We start from the raw sequence: 17,195 nt of genomic DNA on the forward strand, positions 1-17,195 counted from the left end.
GAGACACAAGAAGTCTTTCCTACCTGTGAGCATCAGTCTCTGCAACTCCTCCCTCAAAATATCAGACACTCCAAGTCAAGTCCAGTAGCTGTCGAACTGGCTTGTGCAATAAATAAGTGAAATCTTTCACACATGCATACTGCACTTTAAACAATCAGTGTCTATTCTCTGTACAGTCTCTCAAAGACTAATTCTTTACAAGGTTTTAGATTTACATATTGCATAGTTCACCGTTACTTGTTTTTTATTTAACTGTTACTGGTTTATTTATACATGTGTGTATATAGTGTTAAAATATGATATCTAATAGGTGTATAGGGTTAAAGTTTTGTTTTCTTACTATCTCACTTACCGTTTGGGAGCTGCTGTAACAAAAACAATTTCCCTGCAGGGATTAATAAAGTATTTCTGATTAAAAAACAGAGTTTACAAAGTGCTTTGACAGATAAGCACAAACAGGTTACAACAAAGCAGAGCTAAAGATAAGATTTAAGAACATAGTGATGGAAATAGACGATAATAAGAGACAATGCAAAGAAGAAATTCAAATAAATAATAAAAAAAATAACAATCAAATAATACAACATAATAAAACACCCACAATCATCTACATATAACCCATACAATATGTATTTTTTAAAAAGACATCACATAAAATGTGTTTAAAGAAGTGATTTAAAAGAATTCACGGTGCTTTAAAGTCTACGGTCACCTTTAGTTTTAATTTTTTAATTTTCTGTCAAAGGTGTGATTCCAGAGGAGCACTGAAACTGAGGGAGTCTTCTACTGTAATGCAGCCTAATTCAAGTGAGCGGGGCGCTCATGCAGGAAATGGTTTATCCCTGAGTCTGCAACCGGAGCTTCTCACCAGGACGCCGGCGCCTGGCGATGCTGCTGCTGCCGCCGCCGCCAACCATGAGAACAACGAGGTGCGGGTACCGATGAGCAGCGGAGGTGGGGATTCCAGCGGAGGCGCCTCATCCAGGAGGTGCAGAATCAACTCCCACAGCCACTCCCATTCTCAGTCACACGCACACACCCGGGCGCAGCACCACTCCAACTCGGAGCCCGAGCTCGACCCGCCCGACTCTGATCTGGACTCCGGAGAACCCAGCACGTCCCTGTCTGAGCTGCGCTGTCTCTTCCGCTGGCTCCAAAAGAGCCTCCCTTTCCTCATCATACTGTGCGCTAAACTGGTCATCCAACACGCTCTTGGTGAGTTAAGAGACAAAGCCGACAGTATTACTGCGAAGACGGACTCGTCACGCTCTCTGTCTTCCTTCTCAGGTCTAGCAGTTGGCGTTGGCCTCTTCACGACTTTTCTATATGTGAATAAAAGCATTCAAACTCAAGTCTTTCTTCAGGTAGGTCGAGAACATGAAACACACATGTTTATACATTTAACTGCTGTCAGAGTCCTAAACCACGTGTTTGTCTGTGCCCGTCCTCAGGATCGTCACTCAAAGCTGCAGTGTGCGTGGCTGCTACTGTTCCTGACGTCTTCCACCCTCCTGCTTTACTACACCTTTCTCACTGAGACACTTTACTACTGGTAAGAGTGAGTGCATTGTCTTACAAAAACAAGACCGCGCAGCTACATCCTGTTATTCTGTAGAGTGAGTAAGCAACACGTATACACCGCGATAACATCTCTGTACTTGATTACAGCTCCGTCATCCAGCAGAACTCATGACTTAAACATCAGAACACACCCTTTACTGGCACACACAGCAAAGTGAAATCTAATATTATGCTACATTGACCAGCTGAACCTGGAATGTCGAGGACAAGATGAATGCACCATTTAATCTGAATGTTAAACCTTTCTTCCAGCCTCATCTTCCTCAGCCCAGCCATCGAGCCGCTGGGCGTCTGGGAGGTTCTATGGGCAGTCGGCATCACCAACTTCATTATAAAGTTCCTCTACATGGGGGTCAAGTGCCTTTTTCTGCTGCTGCCATCTTCACTGCTGACTTATAGAACCCAGGTGAGAGTCGGTGGAATAAACTCGAACACAGCTCTCTGCTACGTGCTGGTTCAGTAGTTCTCATTTTGTGTTTATGTCTCCAGGGACGGTGGCTGATGCTGACTGAGGAGCTGGGTCAGGTCCACCAGGCCATGGCTCCTGTTTCACTGTGGTTCCGCTACCTGGTCACCTACCAGGAGTCTGACGGCACCCCTGGACTTACGTTCGGGGTCCTGCTGGCTTTGCTCTACCTCATACTGAAGGTGTGTGATCAGCAAAACTAACCGGCAACAGATCTTTGTTGCAATTAATGTTGAAAGAAAATGTTTGTTTGTTTCAGCTTTTAGGATTGTACGTACAGTGGACATCTTTTATGAAAACTGTGAGGATATTTCTGAAGGGCGAGGTTAGTGCCAAACGTCGTTAAATAGTGAATATTCATAATAAGTAAGCAGCTGTGTTAAAGTGTTTTCTCTCTCTCTCTCTCAGCATACCGGCTCAGCAGCCACTAGGAGTCAGTGCAGTGAGGCTGGAGATGTCTGCCCCATCTGTCAGGGAGAGTACAGGGAGCCTCGGGCTCTACTCTGTCAGGTAAAACAACACAAGCGTGCACTGCAGGGTTTGTCATTTCAACGGGAAGGTTGCGTTTTAAGTCTTTAAGCTGAGCAAGCAATTAGTGTCATCGATGAGCAGATTAAGATCCTGATCTGTCACTCACGTCCCTCCTCTTCAATTATCTTATCAAAGGTTGAAGCACTTCAGGAAATCTTTAGATCAGAACGTGATATTCATTTATAGCAGCAGTTTAACTTGAGAGGAAAGCTTAAATATTGTGAAAACTAGAAACCTGAATCTAAATCTGAATATTTCATCTTATGTATTCCTGGATCTTAGTCGTTTTATTGTAAGCGTTTGTGTTTTTCTGCCGCGCAGCACATATTCTGTGACGAATGCATCGCGCAGTGGTTTAACCGGGAGAAGAGCTGCCCTCTCTGCCGCACCGTGATCACAGAGAAGGTCTACAAGTGGAGGGATGGAGCTACGTCTCCACACCTGCAGATTTATTGATTAAGAAGAGGCACAGGTGGTGGGGTGGGGGGGAAGCTTTTGGGTTTGGGACATTGGTATTATCTTGTATTTATGTGATTTTTTTGTTTCTGGGTTATTTACCTTGTGACTCTCAAAGTTGATTATTTTCACGGCCCCCCAAAAGTGTTTTGTTGATTTTTTTCTATTTTAAGTTGTTTCCTCTTGTGTTGTGTTGCTTTTATTCACCTTTAATCTTTAATATTAATTTTCCTCATGTGGGGCAGCCGATTGGTCGACTTCCAATGTTTCCTCTACTTGTAAATATGGGAACATCAGAGATGTCTGTATAAGAAAAAAAAGAAAAGAAAAGAAGTATTTTAAACAGATTTTCACTCTATCATACGTTTGAACAAACATGCAGCACATGAACCCTTTTTCTTATCCAGTGTTTCTTAATGTGTGGAGGTGACACTTCCGATTTGTAACGATACACGTGTAGAGGTGCGGAGATTAATGCCTCTGCTCAGGGGTGCTTGCTGAATTCTGCTTTAGATGCATGTTTGAGCTCGAATGAGCGGAAATAAATGTGAGATTGGAGGACTGACAACTATAGCATACTGCAAAGGCTTTTAGGAAGCCCAGTGCACAGTTAACGACCGGATCTTTGCCAGCCTGCATCCAGGCACTGAAGACGGGACGCGGCAGGCTAGAAAGAATCCGGTCATGTGATGAACGGACAGTTTCGCCTTTTGCTTTCAGCTTTTGGTGACTGTTTGTTTTGTTTTTTCCACAACTGAGCTTCTGAGATTGATTTACACGTAAATTATTTTTCTATAGAGGTGACACAACCTCGTTTTTTTGTAAAAAACCAAAGACTGGGAGAAACATCTATTTTATTATGTACGAAAATCATTTCACTGTGTTGTTTTTATTCCATTTAAGATCCAGATCCGATCTGAATAAAGATCTACAATTTAATGTTTCGGACTTGCTTTGCTTTAAATTAACTGTCTTAGATAGATATATTAGTCTAAAGACTGTAATGTGACAAAAGATAACCCAGCTAAAAAGTTAAAATTAATACTTGCCACACTGCTTTATGCCATCTAATGCCCAGAAACAAGATCCATATTTTTTATTTTTTTATTTTGACTTCATTATGTACATGATACATATTAACATTCCCCATCTGAAGGGGCAGACCTCGGTGACGAAACAACAGAAATAATGTTAATTCAATGCCCATCAGTGACTTAAACACCCCTTCTACCCAAAGACGGTGTTGCACACCTGAAGTAAGCTCGATTTTAAGATTGACATCTTCATGTGGAAGAAGCTGAATTTCTCATTTCAAATGTCAGAACCCCTCTTAGACGTTAACAGTCGAAACATAATCCCACTCAGATCGCATCGATGAAGTGGTAAAGCAAAATAAATGGACATCCTTGAGAGATTTAACAGGAAGTGAAACCTTATGAATCATTCCCAACCTTTTTCCTACAAACGTTTACAATGTACTCTGTCAGCAAAGGCACAATTTATGCCATCCCCACGAGTTTTTGCACGAGTTTCTTCTCAAGCACTGCAAAAAAGACAAACTGAAGTTCAAGTTTTCACCAAGGAAAGTCTTAAAGATATCAAAATGTTTTGTGAATATTCTATGCCACGTAAATACTGTAAGGTTAGGTCACCGGAATCAAAAACAAAAGCTGCATCTGAGGTTGCTGTAAGACATGATCTGTGGAGATAAAAATCATACTGTACATGCTCGTTATCATTATTATTATTAAGACAAAATAAGTCTCTGACAAGAATCCCAAATCAAATCATCACACATTCTGCTGCCTCGTCTTAATAATACTACATAATAAATACATAGTTTGCATAGTGTGAACAATGCAGTGGAAACACAATGGCACTTAAAATAAATATCAAATAAAGTGAAGTAAAAAAAGCGGAGTGACTGGTCTTGAACGCAGTCGTATCAGAATGGTCAAAGAAGCTCGGCACTGATCCATATATTAAACTCCATCTTCATCTAAGTTAAACATTCTCAAAGTAACGTACAGGTTCAACACATTTAAAAACGGCTCCGCGAGCTCCGACGTGAGAAACGAAGTCAGTATGAACAAATATGACGTGTTTGAAAAACAAAAAAAACAGCGACACACTTCTATGGTCATTGTCCAGGGTTTGTTCGTTTACCAGCGTTTAAAAGCATTTGGTTCGTTCAAACAGTACTTTTGGTCAGTTCATTAAGCACTAAGCATTTGGATAAACGAGAAAAAAAAACAAAAAACGTCAGGGAGCCATTCAGACTTGAGCAAAAAACTCGATTTTTCAAATTAGCATCGTCAGTTTTTAGGGTGAGTAGTTTTCGAATGGCTTCACTCCAGAGGCTCATATAGCAGCGTCACATCACACAAACAGATCACACATCTCATCTCAGCTCAGACAGAAGTTAGTAAATGGTCCACTCGTATAAATCTGGGATTTTAGCCCTGTTACTGTAAATGCACAAAAAAAAAAGCTAAGATACATCAATTTGGGTGAGCATATTCGGTCAACGTTTGTTGGATTGGTCTCAACCACGGGCTACGTGAATGGATGAGTAAAAGTAATGCTGCGGGTTGTTAGAGCGAAGCACGGGAGACTGAAGTGGCACATAAAAAAAATAAAAAAAAGGCATTTCGAGTCTGTTTACATTCAACACAAAGAAACCGGACGGTGCTTCTGGACAGACCTCGTACAGAAAGCATCCCAGGACACGTATAGCAGCGGGCAGCATTTGGTATTGATTTTGGTGGAAGTGATGCTTTCAGCTGAGATTTCACTTCTTGTCTTTTTATAGCTGCTTTTTCCGTAAGTCGTTGCTTCTCCCCGCCTCTACCTCCCCCGGAACCGCTCGCTCCAGTGACAAAAGGCAATGTGATTGTTTTCCCCTAACGTAACATTAAAAAAAGGAATACTGTGTTCACTGTGGAACTACCTACTGACAGTGTAACCTGCATGTTTCTTCACACATCACAAGATGGTCGTTAAATCAAAAGAAAAAGCCTGGAGGGAGAAATAACCACCCCCTCTGCAACCGAATTCTCCCACCACGATGGAGGCAACTAGCCGTAAACACTAAAAGTAACATTGTCCAGACTTATAAATAAAACAGGATAAAAGAGCACCAGTAAATCTTACGGTAATGCCATGTTGAGTACACCGAAACCACCTCAGCCCACTCAACAGCTGGCATCACCCCCGCCAACGAGGAAGTCAACTTTCATTTGAAGAGCGCCTCTCTCGATCACTCCTCCGACTGACCACATGTCTAACCGTATTTAAAATTGCTGCATCAGGCTGAGGAGGCCAGGCTAAGTCGGGAGGATGTGGGAGGCTAAGAGGAAGGGAAGGCGCTGCTGGAAGGAAGAGCTGGTGATCAGCATTGACAGTGTCAGTCAATTTAAAAAATAATAATCTACAAGTCTCTTGGAAAGAAAACAATAAAAAGGGGAAGAGGAGGAATTAGAAGAGTCCTAATGTTCGTAGGGCGGGGCGAGCATCATAGGTTCATTCGTAGATGTTCAGGCCGCTTGGAGTTCATGGGGTAGGCCTGCTTTTTGTAGGGCCCTACGTTGATGCCTGAAGGGTGCCTGATGGGAAGCGGCGCAGAAGCCTCGGAGTTGCCGCTGCCGCTCGTGTCCATTTGCTCCGCCGTCGACACCTCCATCGGTTGCTCCGAGGAGCTGCCAGGGGCCAAGAGGGATGGACAGCCGGTCAGCGTTGGTCCTCGGGGCCAGCAGTCCCCTCCTACGAACTTCACTGGACTGTGGGGGAGGGAGGTGCGGGAAGATTATTCCTCTGAGCAACTGATGCATCAGCTCTTACGAGGTCACATCATGTGAAAAAAAACATGTCGGAGGAATGATTTCGACAGTACTCTTCAAATAGTCAGCACATATCTTCCTGACAAACAAGTGTTTTAATTCCCTCTGAATAAAGTTCAACTCACATCTATCTAACCCATGATGAAGAATTATTTTTGAGCCCTCCTGCTGTGCCGCTGGAAAGGGACTTGTATTTACCCGTCTACTGATGACTCTATTCAGGTCAAGCCAGTTACAATTACGAGGTCAGCAGATGAGTAATCGATGTGGGAAATGCTTGCTGTGAGGAAAATCTGTAAGTGACCAAGAGACAAAAAAACAACAACTTGCCGTTACCTCACAGGTGTTCTTGGGCTTCCTGGGAACTTCCGCGGAGAGCGGACCTTTGGCTCGAAAGAGAACTTCTCTTTGACGTTTTCAAGCACAGATGGGGCTACATATGTGAAACCCTGGGGGAGGGTTAGGGGGACAAAAAGAAGAAGAAGCAGCAGCAAAAAAAAAAAAGAGAGCAAGGGAGAAAGAGAAAGAGAGAGAGAAAGAGATGTGAGTCCACCTCTTCAAAGACCATCTTTCCAAAAACAACCCACAGCTGATGATGAGCAATGAAAAGCTGAGTAAACCATATCATGCAATGTGGTGGAACAGTGAGCGAAGCTTCCAGGAAAACCAACAAGACTAAACCAGATGGGACGCATTAACCGATTCTCGTAAGACCTATTTGTTCAAAAGGAAATAAAAAACATCATGTCCAGAGCTGGTCTGTTTGTATGTTTGTTTACATGATGTGTCCATGCTTCACCGGAAGCTTATTTCAATATTAAAATTATGTTTTGTCTTAATGGAAGTACTAAATTATTCACCACGTTAAAAGTAATTACTTGACTCCAGGATATCTTTCCTACTTTATGTAGAGATTACTCTCCCAGGTGTTACTAGTCAGTGGCCCTCTCCTGCTTGCTACTGTTGTGAGGTTAAAACAAGAATTCAATCTTCAGTAAATGGCCACATTCCAAGCTAAATAATCTATTATTTGCTTGGTGTCATGTTTTATTATGGATTATTCTTCCTTACATAACTTGCTAAATGCCAGAAACTGTGTACAACACAAACTGGGGCAGAAAAGCACCAGAATCCGCTGCCTGCTGGGAGGTACGGCGCTAAGTTAACCCACCAGGAAGACTTGATTGGCACTTTCGCTGAGAGTGGAGTCGTCTGGGCTGTCCACTGGAGTCTGGCTGGTGAACTTGGAGTCAAACTGGCTGACGTCATCAGCTGATTGCTGCAAAAAAAAAGAACCAGGTCAGGTAGTCGTCTTGCAAGAAGGACTAGACACAATGTAAAATAAACATACAAATAAACTCACCAGGAAAGGTTTAAACGGAGGCTCTACTTTGCGAGCGAGGAGGTCATCCCAATTTATATGCCGGAAAAATGCGTGGCTCTTGAAAATACAATGACAGCAGCGAGGTTTTTTTATACTTCATGACTACTGGCTATTTATTCTACTAAGTCCTAAGTCAACACACTGCATGTGTACACTTGTGACTGTACTTCCAACACGTATATTTACCTGGACCTCAGCAGCATCTCCTGGTCCAGCCCCGAGTCGCAATGAGGCATTTCGTTTCAGCAGCTGAAAGACAAAATTTGGAGGATTTAATTATGTTCATTATTGTTTCTGGCACTCCAAATATTTGAGCAGAGACGACACAGCCAAGGCAGAAGGAAGGATTTTTTTATTTTATTTTGTACAGCTCACCTTTTTTAGGAGGTCCCTGGCTTCTTGTGTGAGGTAAGGTGGAAGGCTGAGTTTACATTTCAGGATTTTGTCAATTGTCTTCTTTCGGTTTTCACCGGTGAATGGAGGCTATTCAAAAAAGTAGCAGGACGGACACAATAGTTAGCAACAGCAGCAGATGATTGAAAGTTTTACTTTCTTCAGCGATGCTGCCGTTGGATCGACTGTGAACTTACCGCTCCCGTCAGCATGTCGTACATGAGAGCTCCCAAACTCCACCAGTCCACTGCCCGGTTATGTCCGCTCCTCATTAGGATCTCTGGAGCCCTGAAGAAGGAGAAGGGAAAGACCAAGATGATACACTGAACCGTCTGAAGAAGTGGGAAATGTCACTGAATGTTCAGATGTTTAAAAATCTGAAATAATCTCTGTACGATGATTGTGTGACGTACATGTATTCGATAGTGCCGCAGAAGGTGTGGGTGACCGTTCCGTCATGGATGGACTCTTTGCATAGACCAAAGTCTGTCAGCTTCACGTGTCCTAGAAGGAAACCGAGCAAAGCAACAACATGAAAGATTAGATAAAGAAAGGTCATGTGGGGAAAGGACAAGGATCGTTGACAGTATCTGATTCTACTGAACTTCTCTTGATTTATGATCTCAGTTAACAGTTTCCTCAAATGTTTATATCTATCACCACCTTCTAGACTTCTTCCATACAGCACGCTTTATAAATTACAGTCCTATTTAGAGTGAAGTATCCTGCCAAGACCAAACACATCCCAACTCGCAGTACATTACCCACCAGCTCTACATTCTTGTCCGCATATGGTCACTTTTGCCGATGGCCATAATGCCAAATTCAAGGCTTCACATTTCACGTAGATCTAGATGCAAGTTTTTCTAAATTTGTGTTTTTGCGAGAGACACTTCAGGTGTGTGTACCGTTGTTGTTGAGCATGATGTTCTCGGGCTTCAGGTCTCTGTAGATGATGCCTTTCTGGTGCAGGTGGCCCAGCGCCATCGAGATCTCAGCCAGGTAGAAACTGTTGAGCAAGCATGTCAGACGCATGTTTAGTTAACACTTTCATCGAACCGTCAATCACTTTTGTACATTTAGAAATGTACCAACACGTTCGACACGCCTCGCTGCTCTTCGGTGATCTGCAGTTGTTGTCCTCGATGACATTTAGGTTATTCTAGGAATATTACCCGCCCTTATTTGTTCAGCGGCTTGCTTCGTGTAATCACCGCTCTCATCTACAGGCTGTGTTTAGAAAACAGAGCAGCAGGTACTGCGAGTGTTCGTCTCCGTTCCAGGTGACCCTCAGGCTGCCTCAGAGACGGTGTCACCTGCTTTTACAAAACCGAATGCTTCGGAATTCAAATAAGAGACTGAATGTATGTGTCCTGATGTGTTTGGCAAATTATATCTGCTTTCAGACTCTAAACAGCCGCTGTCTGTCTGTCTCTTTAGAACCACTTGTTTAATTGCTAACATTATTCTGCCAGGGACAAGTGATCGCTCTGACGTTCAGACATCATCTGGCATCATCTGGCAGCACCGGGTGTTTGTTAAGATGCCCATAGTGCTGCCATTTGGAAATGGTTTAATATTGTAAATACTGGGGGGGTGGCCTTTAAAACATGTATACAAACATAGGAAGTGTGAGTGGAAACGGGAATGAAAAGATTCAATGAAATTTAAGCATAACATCCTGAAACAGAATAGTTTCCAGAAACTCTTAAATGCCCCCAAAATTTCCACTGATCACCAGAAACTCTGGGAATTAGTCAGAGGAGAGCTAAAGGCTAACGTTATCCCTGGCCAGATGTTTCGAGGCTTTACCTGTGACACACGAACTAACTCACCATGCTGTGTCTTCCATGAAGATGCCCTCTCTTTCCAGTTGCATAAACAGCTCCCCACCTGCAAAATGTAGCAGTTAGAATGTATTCACAGTGGAAATAAAGACCCAGATTTTCACTTTATTTAAAAGAAAAAAAACGCCCCCTAATTTCCTGCTTCCTTTGGTTTGTGCTAAAATGTTTGACTGGGCATCACTATGCTTACCGCTCAGATACTCCAGGATAAGGTACAACTTTCCGCCCGTCTGGAAGGCATAGATGAGGTCCACAATGAAAGGGTGCTTCACCTCCTCCAGAATGTTCCTCTCGGCTTTGGTGTGCGCAGTGTCCTTCGCATTACGCACAATCATGGCCTGGCAGGACACAGAAAAAAAACACAGGGAGTGCAGGGTGTGAAACTATTCAGGGAGTGACTTTAAACCCATTAGCCCGGTGTCAAACATCAGCTGCAGAGGCGGAGCGCGAATCAGGACGCCAGGATGGTAGCTACAGTAAATTCTCATTAAGCCAATAAACACAGTCATTAACCAAAACCTCAAGCTTCTGGGAATATGAGCTGGCTTTTCAGGAAAAAGTCAGGCCCCGGCTCCGTCTCAGCTGCAGAGAGGAGGCCAAGCTGAACAGAAGCAGCAGATCTGAGGTTTCATGGGAAAAAGCTCGGTGCCATTAGTTTGGGTGGTCTGCCCTTCTGGCTTCATAGCTAAATCCACCAGTATGTCACCAGAAAAGGCACACAGCGACATTCAGTATATGTGAAACACTATACACAGTTAAGCTGCACTGGGCTCGGGAGTCAGCTGAGTATTAAAGGTGCTAATTCCCCGTGGATGTAGGTTACTTTTGTTTGCTTATGTATGGATTAAATCACACAGATGCCGTTCCTCTTACACAACATACTGCATGTACACTCACCTTCAAATGCATAATCAAAAAGGACAAAACGTTACGCTCCGTATCAATCCGACACCTCTGAATAATATTAAAACTCACCTTCTTCAGAACTTTCATAGCAAATATCTTCCCAGAGGTGGCACCCGATACCTTCCGAACTTGAAACACCTGCACGAGGAAGAAATCCATAGAGGTTTAAACAGGGTTTCTGAAACATTTTTTTAGTACCACAGAATGCAATTCAAAACCTGTAAAAAGTATGTGACAACAGGGCGTAGAGTCATATCATATCACATTTCTGCAGCGTTTCCAAGCAGTTTATAACAATAATTCTTTGGAGAATAAATGACTGGGTGAAAATGTTCTTTTACAAATTTGCTTATAAAGACACAGAGCTCATATTAATGCTGCTGTAGCCAGCTCAGCGTGCTGCGTGCACAATCCACCGTTGCAGAACTATAAACTTTCAGTTTATAGGCGTCTGACTTCTCCTGGCGGCCTTCCACGGGACGCAAAAACATCTTTTTAAAAAAAATTACGACAGCAAGCAAGAAAAAAAACCCTGCAGATAACCTAACATGACATTTCTTTTGCAGATATTTTCTTCTTTGTCTCAACTATAGTTTGAAAAATTGCACTTTGTCATGCCGGGGACATTCAGAGAAAAGATTTACGACAAACAAAAATCGGCAGAGCGCAAAGTTCAGACGCCGCTATTGTGCATGATGTGTATTTATTCGACTAGACGATGAATTAACAAAAAAGTCACTGTCTTGTTATTCTTCTTTATTTATTTTCTTTTTTCTAAACTGCAACCAGGGACTGTATTTTAACTTTTATCTGTCTGCCCGCACAATTCTTGAAAGACTTTCTCTCAGTTTTAAAAGGCCAAGGGACTCGGCCAAAATACATCCTTTAACTACACAAGAACGTCAAAACAAATGACAGTGTGTTTCAAAAAATGGAATTACTTTGCAACACTGAGAAATTCCCAAGATGAAGTTAATGACTTCTTGGTCATCATACATAAAAACCACTTCAAGGAAGAATAAGTCATGCATCCGCTTGCTTTGTGAGAAAGTGTTTCCAAAATAACTCTGATGTCGGGATTAGAAAAAACGAACGTCAGAAACTTTCCAGCTCTCTATGGGATGGTAATACCAAAATGACACAATGTCAACACCAAAATAAAAGCATAAAAACAGGACAGATTTCCTTATCTTAAAAGGCTTTACAATTATACACAGGGGGCTGCAGGAGATTACAGTTTGTGTTATGGTGATGTGGGTAAAGGCGGAGATGTTTCTGGAACAGCTGTTCTTACATTTATATGGTTGGGTTAGATTTTTTCTCACCTTCCCACAGCCAAAAACACTGGAACTGACCTTTGGGTATTGAAAAGGCCTAACCAAAAAATGCTTAAATATCTACCATGCAAAACTCAAATTACCAAAAACTTGTTAGGAAAAAAGTCCCCGCACATTTTTTGGTGATCCCAAACAATTTCTTCTCCCACATAAATGGAAATGTGATGGCAGGTCCTGAGCCAAAATGGTATTCCCACACTTTGAAAAAACAATTGTTTTATTATATTTCAATAGCTTGGAGTCTAATATATTTTTTATTGATACCAAATCACATGTGAAAGGATCACATAAAGTGCACACTGAGAATTACACCAAACTACACACCCGCACAGCTTTTTCATCGCAATCCAAAGAAAGAGAAAAACAGAAGTTTAGTGTTAAGGGGGATGAAGGACTCGATTTTATAATCTCATTTTCATGTACGAGGTCGTGCAGCGGTCAGCACTGTCGCCTCACAGCGACAAGGTTCGAACCTCGCCACCTTTGCATGCTCTCCCCCGTGTCTGCATGGGTTCTCGGTCCAAAGACACGCATTTAATAGGTTAATTGGTGTGAAGTGTGTATGGTTGTTTGTCTCTATGTGCCCTGTGATGAACTGGCGACTCGTCCAGGGTGTAACCCTGCCTCTAAGCCCTAAGTCACCTGGGATCGGCGGTGACAGAGAATGGATGGATGGGTGGATTTTCATGCAAGAGTGTCTCACCTTTCCATAGCCACCTTTCCCCAAAACTTTCAGCAGCTCAAAGCATTCAGGCCTGATCTGCTCTGTTCCCTTGTTCACGCTGTTCTCTGAAATTTCAAACTTCTCACAGTCATCCATGTTACTGGCAAAACAAAACAAAAATAAAGAAAATACATTTTTTTTAAAATCACATTCAAAACTTTCACTTAACACTGTGTTAACAATTTCCAAGACAGCAAGGCAGCAGCATCATCAATAACAGTTATGACATTTATTCATTAGTCAATTGAAAGTAAATTAATTGCCATTATTTCGATTGTCAGTTCATGTTTTGAGTCTTTTTCAGCAGAATTACCAAGTTTCATCTCCTCATAAGAAGAATTTGTTGCTTTTCTTTGTATAATATGATAGTAAACTGAAAACATTTTGGTTTTAGACTGTTAATCATATTTTTTTTAAAACGCTATTTGAATATGCATTACTCTTTTCTGGCAGACCAAAGATTAATTGAGAAAATTACAGGCAGATTGAATGATGATGAAAATGATCGTTAGGCCTTAAATTTATTAAGACTGAAATGTGCAGTGTCAGCGCTTCATTTCTTCTAGTTCAGTGTGGGTAGGAGGAGAAGCTGCTGACCTAAACTGTTAATTATCAGCTGTGGATGACAATTTCTTATAGATGAAAACAGATACACATCTGATTATTAAGTGTTTGACACAGAAATACACTGGGAATGTTTTCTATTTCGAGGGTCGAGGACATCCCCTGAGGAGATTACTGAGCTGTGGTCACTGACGTCCAGAGCCAGGACAGCTGCAAAGTATTGTAATTATGTTGTTTGTTTGTTGAAATGAGATTTATTAATGTAGACTTCTAAATATTTAATAACAGTTATGACATTTAGGCCTAAACATAGACAACTGAGGATGTGATGGTGGCACAACAGTGTGTGCATTGCTAAATATATCCACATTAGTGCAGCGACCCTATTCAACGTGATATACATTATTAATGAATACATATGGCTAATGATCCAGATGTTTCCCTGCAGAGCAGTGACGATCCACCGCACCTTATGGTTACCTTTAGATGTCACTCATCTTTATTTGCTTATGGACTTATGCGGTATTGTTAAACTGGCTTATGTTTGGTTAGTGCTTACTGTAGCTAGATGAATAAAAACAGTGTCCTTGTAGCTCATTTTAAACTGGTCCATGTTTGGACATTGCTTCAACTCCATGGTCAACCTGTTCCATAGTCTCACCCCACTAACTGAAACACAAAAACTCTTCCTCTTTGTCCGAATTAAAGTTAGATTAAAGTTTATTTCCCCCCCTTAAATTGTAACTCCCCTCGTGCATAATGGATAATTTCTGTATATTTGGTCATAACAAGAGGTTATAAATGGCTCCAGTGGTTTCTGAGGAATCATTTAATGTCCTGATTATTTAATTCAGACACAGCGTGATGTGAGAATGTCTAAAAGATAAAGAATGCCTCCTCCGCCTTACTCAGAGGTCTCATTTGCTTATGTCACATATTCATACACATGCCAAGACATAATCTGAATCCTTAAATGGGATTATTTGTGGTTATGTCTTAAGTTTTTTGGGGGACATTTTCTATAAGAGTAAGTTTGACATCTTCATCCTTGCTCCAAGAGCATAAAAATGTCAGTTTCCTCTCATTCATACTGTTTGTAAATACAGGAAATATAGTCGTATTTAAGACGTTTGTATATTTCTTTGTTGCTTCACGTAGGAGGTGGTTAAAAGTGTTAGATTAGTTAAGACCAGGGCACAAAATTAGCACTACCCACCAGACAAATGCTGATAAAACCAGTCAAAATAGTAACCTATTGAGTGGTTGGTTAAATTTATTTGGCACTCTGGTTAAGATCGCAACCAAAATGATAAAATTACACAAAATAATCTTCATACACACAAATATTAGTTATTTTTTTAGATTGATTAGTCAATTGAAAGTTAATTAATTGCCATTATTTCGATTGTCAGTTCATGTTTTTAGTCTTTTTCATCTCCTCATAAGAAGAATTTGTTGCTTTTCTTTGTGTAATATGATAGCAAACTGAAAACATGTTGGTTTTAGACTGTTAATCATATTTTAAAGTAGGTAAAGGTAAAGTATGCTTCCTCCTCTTTACTCAGAGCTCTCATTTGCTTCACAAACATTCATGTCACATATTCATAAATGGGATTATTTGTGGTTAGTTGTTTTTGGGGACATTTTTCTACAACCCTTAGTGCTGACTTCCAGTCACCAAAATAAAAGCACGACATGTGTTGCCCCTGTATATTACAGTTTACTTGCTTGCAGTATACTCACAATTCAAAGCCACTGCATTGGTCCATGTATTCACTGAGCTGACCCTGCAAAAAAAGTCAGAAAATCTCATCATGATGAGCCAACAGGAGCTTATTTATAGACCAAAACATCACAGCTTCAGGTTAGTTAACAGGTAAACGAACTAACTAACCACCTGCATAGTCGAACGAACACTTTATCGTTCAAATAAACTCATATTTGTAGCTTATATCTTGGTTTTATAATGAAATAGTGTCTGATACATTATACTAACAACTAACTTCATGTCAGGTGAGGTGGTGGGGAAAGCTAGGCAGGCTAGTTAGCTGCTAGCATTGGTAGCATTTCAGCCAGTCGTTGAGTTTAAACCGAGAGTTAATTAATTAATTAATACGCTCATTAACGTGAACAAAACTGCTGTCTTACAGATATATGTGGCGTTTGTGTGACTAGTTACACGGTAATAACGGACGAATACCGATGCAGAGGAGCGCGGAGGAGACCGGTTTGAAGCGTAGCTCCATTGTCGGACACAGCTTAGCTTGGAGTTATTTTCTGTTTCTGTTTGGCTTCGTGTTTTTTCCCCACAGCAGCACTTTTATTATAAAACTGTATGTTTACATGTTGTTTTTGTTGATCTGTATGTTCATAAATCAGATTTTAACCAACCCTGTCCGGCGACAAACACTTTTCATGCAGCTCGTTTAAAAAAAATAATAATAACAAACTGCACTCGGGAAAATGTTTAATGTAGAATATCTGATGGGGAATTTATTTAAATACTATGTAATGACTGTGTGTGTGTGGGATACTATCTAATTTCGCGGGAAAGGGGCGGACGAGGACGTGTCCGATAATAGACCCCGCCGACACAAGGCCTCTGAACTGCTAAAAGCGGCTAACGGCTAACGGCGAGCTAACGTAAACTCACCCCGTCCTCGAGTTCGTCGTCAGAGACTTTCTCATCCGGTTGATCCAGATCGATGTCGAAAACACCAGCCATGGCCACCACGGCTCTTCAGCTCCGTGCGTCTTTAAGTCAGAAACACACACAGCCCCCCCGCTCTCTCCCCTCTCCCTTTTGCTTTATGGGAGAGCCATCGCCGCTACAACCGGCTACAACCGAAAGAAGCATGGGCTAACGTCCCGCTAACCAAAACAACACAAGGCTCCAGCCTCTAGTGTCAGGCAGCGGTAATACTCTGCTGCTCTGCCCAGGCTGGAGACAGATAATTCAGTCACAAAACAAAAACAAACACACAAAAAAGTGAAGACCTTCAATAATAGCAGGAGTGGGGATTTAATATTAAAATGATTTACATGTGATGATGTGTTAAAAATAACAACATGATGTTTGTTTCACCTCCAGAGGAGCTTCATGTCATTTAAAGCTGCTGGTGGTTGATTGATTGATTGATTGAAGTGTTTATTTCGAATATGCAAAC

General features: G+C 41.6%; 2 protein-coding genes across 3 annotated transcripts; one reads left to right on the plus strand and one right to left on the minus strand.

The window, feature by feature from the left end:
- Positions 1–296: 296 nt before the first annotated feature.
- On the plus strand, positions 297–3,973 carry rnft1 (ring finger protein, transmembrane 1). Its single transcript, XM_027273748.1, has 9 exons — positions 297–310; positions 746–1,215; positions 1,288–1,364; positions 1,452–1,552; positions 1,834–1,987; positions 2,071–2,229; positions 2,307–2,372; positions 2,456–2,557; positions 2,900–3,973. Exons 1-9 carry the CDS (start codon positions 297–299, stop codon positions 3,032–3,034), a joined length of 1,278 nt encoding a protein of 425 aa, XP_027129549.1. The 3' UTR covers positions 3,035–3,973.
- A 153-nt stretch (positions 3,974–4,126) lies between these two features.
- Positions 4,127–16,988, minus strand: rps6kb1a (ribosomal protein S6 kinase b, polypeptide 1a). 2 transcript variants are annotated; one of them, XM_010748995.3, is made up of 15 exons: positions 16,682–16,988; positions 15,772–15,815; positions 13,444–13,564; positions 11,473–11,541; positions 10,688–10,835; positions 10,486–10,543; positions 9,559–9,659; positions 9,064–9,154; positions 8,848–8,938; positions 8,633–8,740; positions 8,444–8,506; positions 8,237–8,314; positions 8,045–8,152; positions 7,210–7,322; positions 4,127–6,813 (listed from the first exon to the last, which is right to left on the minus strand). In XM_010748995.3, exons 1-15 carry the CDS (start codon positions 16,751–16,753, stop codon positions 6,549–6,551), a joined length of 1,530 nt encoding a protein of 509 aa, XP_010747297.3. In that variant the 5' UTR covers positions 16,754–16,988; the 3' UTR covers positions 4,127–6,548. The 2 variants fall into 2 exon arrangements, with proteins under 2 accessions (XP_010747297.3, XP_019110991.2); XM_019255446.2 differs by having other exon boundaries at positions 13,444–13,529; positions 16,682–16,984.
- Positions 16,989–17,195: the final 207 nt, after the last annotated feature.

This window comes from Larimichthys crocea, chromosome XXII, assembly GCF_000972845.2.
Source record: "Larimichthys crocea isolate SSNF chromosome XXII, L_crocea_2.0, whole genome shotgun sequence".
In the NCBI taxonomy this organism is placed as follows: domain Eukaryota; kingdom Metazoa; phylum Chordata; class Actinopteri; family Sciaenidae; genus Larimichthys; species Larimichthys crocea.